At 54.4% G+C, this 1,827-nt stretch overlaps 1 protein-coding gene across 1 annotated transcript in view; it reads right to left on the bottom strand.

The window, feature by feature from the left end:
• Gpatch3 (G-patch domain containing 3) overlaps window positions 1–1,271 on the bottom strand; it is a 9,633-nt gene extending 8,362 nt beyond the window's left edge. Inside the window, exon 1 of the mRNA XM_031378977.1 lies at window positions 776–1,271. Coding sequence (XP_031234837.1) covers window positions 776–1,226 — 451 coding nt within the window. The 5' untranslated portion in view covers window positions 1,227–1,271. The remainder of the gene's footprint in view (window positions 1–775) is intronic.
• Between the last annotated feature and the right edge of the window lie 556 nt (window positions 1,272–1,827).

Raw genomic sequence — 1,827 nt, 5'->3', positions numbered from 1 at the left:
GAGACAGGGTCAGAGCTACATAGTCTTGGCTGGCTTGGAACTCACTTTATAGATCAAGCTAGGCTAGAAGTACAGAGATCCACCTGCCTCTACTTCCCAGGTACTAGGACTAAAGGCATATGCCACCACTACTGTTAATGAACCTTAAGGATGAACTGTTTCAAAATAATTTATTTAAACCTCTCCATTTGACATTTTAAAACACCTGGCTTCCTTTTCCCCAGTGGGCACACTAGTGCCTCACCCCCCTCTGCTGCCTCCTGTTTAAGTCCTACAGTAAGCCCCCAGCTCCAGAGTTAACACTTTCCTCTGCACAGCCTGTCTTCCAGTGGCTAAGTTAGATTAGAAGAAATAAAATTTCCTTTGTTTATTTCAAGATAAGGTTCCTCTGCGTAGCCCCCGCTGTCATGGAATTCACTCAGAGATCCTCCTGCCTCTGCCTCCTGAGAGCTGGGATCAAAGGCTTGCCTTAGAGCGCCCAGCTCCAGATTTCCTTTTTAAGAAATCATGTCAGTGCAAAATCAACCCCCTCAGAGTAATGGTCCTTACGAAGAGGTACATTTGAAACTTATCTATATAGGTCTTAGTTGTTTTGTTTGTTTTGCCTTTTAAGTCCTTGAGTAAAACTAACGTGCAAATTGGGCTGAAAACTTGTAGCTCTCTCCTTAGCTAACTTACGCTCCTAAATGGTGGTAACGAGATCTATCTTTACTACCCAGGAAATGTGCCTCCTTTCCAAGGGCCTTAAGTCCGGTCCATTCTCTCTCCCTCTTACCTGAAGTCTCAGTGGGTAGCCTCAACTTGCGGATGAGACAACGACCGGGAAGCCAGGTCCCCTGAGAGTCCAGCCACCGGCGACCCGAGTACATGCGAAGCAGCCGCTGAGCTTGCGCCGCTCCCTTCACCGAGACGATGCAGCAGCAGGTGCGAGTCTGCACCGCAGCAGAGTCCCGGGCGGGCACGGCGCGGGCATCGGAGGCTGCAGCCCGGGCGAGAACCGGATCCTCAGCAGCAGGCTCGGGGGCAGCTCGGGCCGCGTCGGGACTCGCCTGCGGAGGCCCCCTCTCGGGCCGGTGCCGGTAGTGGAAACACAGAAAGCCTCCGCCGCGCTGTTCCCGGAACTGGCTAAAGTAGCTCCGTAACTGAGCCGAGCGTAACACAGCCGGGATCCCACTCACCACCAGGTAAACCGGCGACTCTTCGTCCAGCTCCCTGGGCGCCGCCATCTTGGACTGTCACATGACTGCTCGGCGTCAACTCTCGCGAGAACGCTACGTCTAGGACTCTTGCGCCCGCTTTTGGTGAGGGTGGGATCTGGGACCGTTTGGTTCTTCAAGCTTTGTTGGTTTTGCTCTGGGGCCGGAACTGTGGGTCCAGCTCCACAGAAGATACGGAACTAGTGCGGTGGGCCGGGCCGTAGCGCAGTGATAGCTGGCCCAGCGCGTGAGGGGCTCTAAGGAGGAACCAGCGTGGAGCATCGGGATGCTGAGCCGGAGGTGGCGGAAGTCTGATGTAGTACCAACCCAGACGAGCGTGGTGCCTCACGCCTTTAATCCCGGCACTCGGGAGGCAGAGGCAAGCAGATCTACGAGAGTTCAAGACCACCTTGGTCAACGTAGCGACTGAGACAGGGCTATGTCGAGAGATCCTGTCTCGGGGCGTGGGGCGGGGGAGATGAAGAGATGCCAGCAATTAAGAACGTTGCTGCTCTTTCAGAGAGTACTTGGGTTGGATTCCCAGCACCCACACACGAGGCAACTCACTCATCTGTAACCCATTTCATGGGATTGGAATCCCAGCACTTGGGAGGCAGAGGCAGGTGGATTT

Source organism: Mastomys coucha, unplaced genomic scaffold, assembly GCF_008632895.1.
Source record: "Mastomys coucha isolate ucsf_1 unplaced genomic scaffold, UCSF_Mcou_1 pScaffold18, whole genome shotgun sequence".
Classification (NCBI taxonomy): Eukaryota; Metazoa; Chordata; class Mammalia; order Rodentia; family Muridae; genus Mastomys; species Mastomys coucha.
This window is presented reverse-complemented; position numbering and strand designations above follow the sequence as displayed.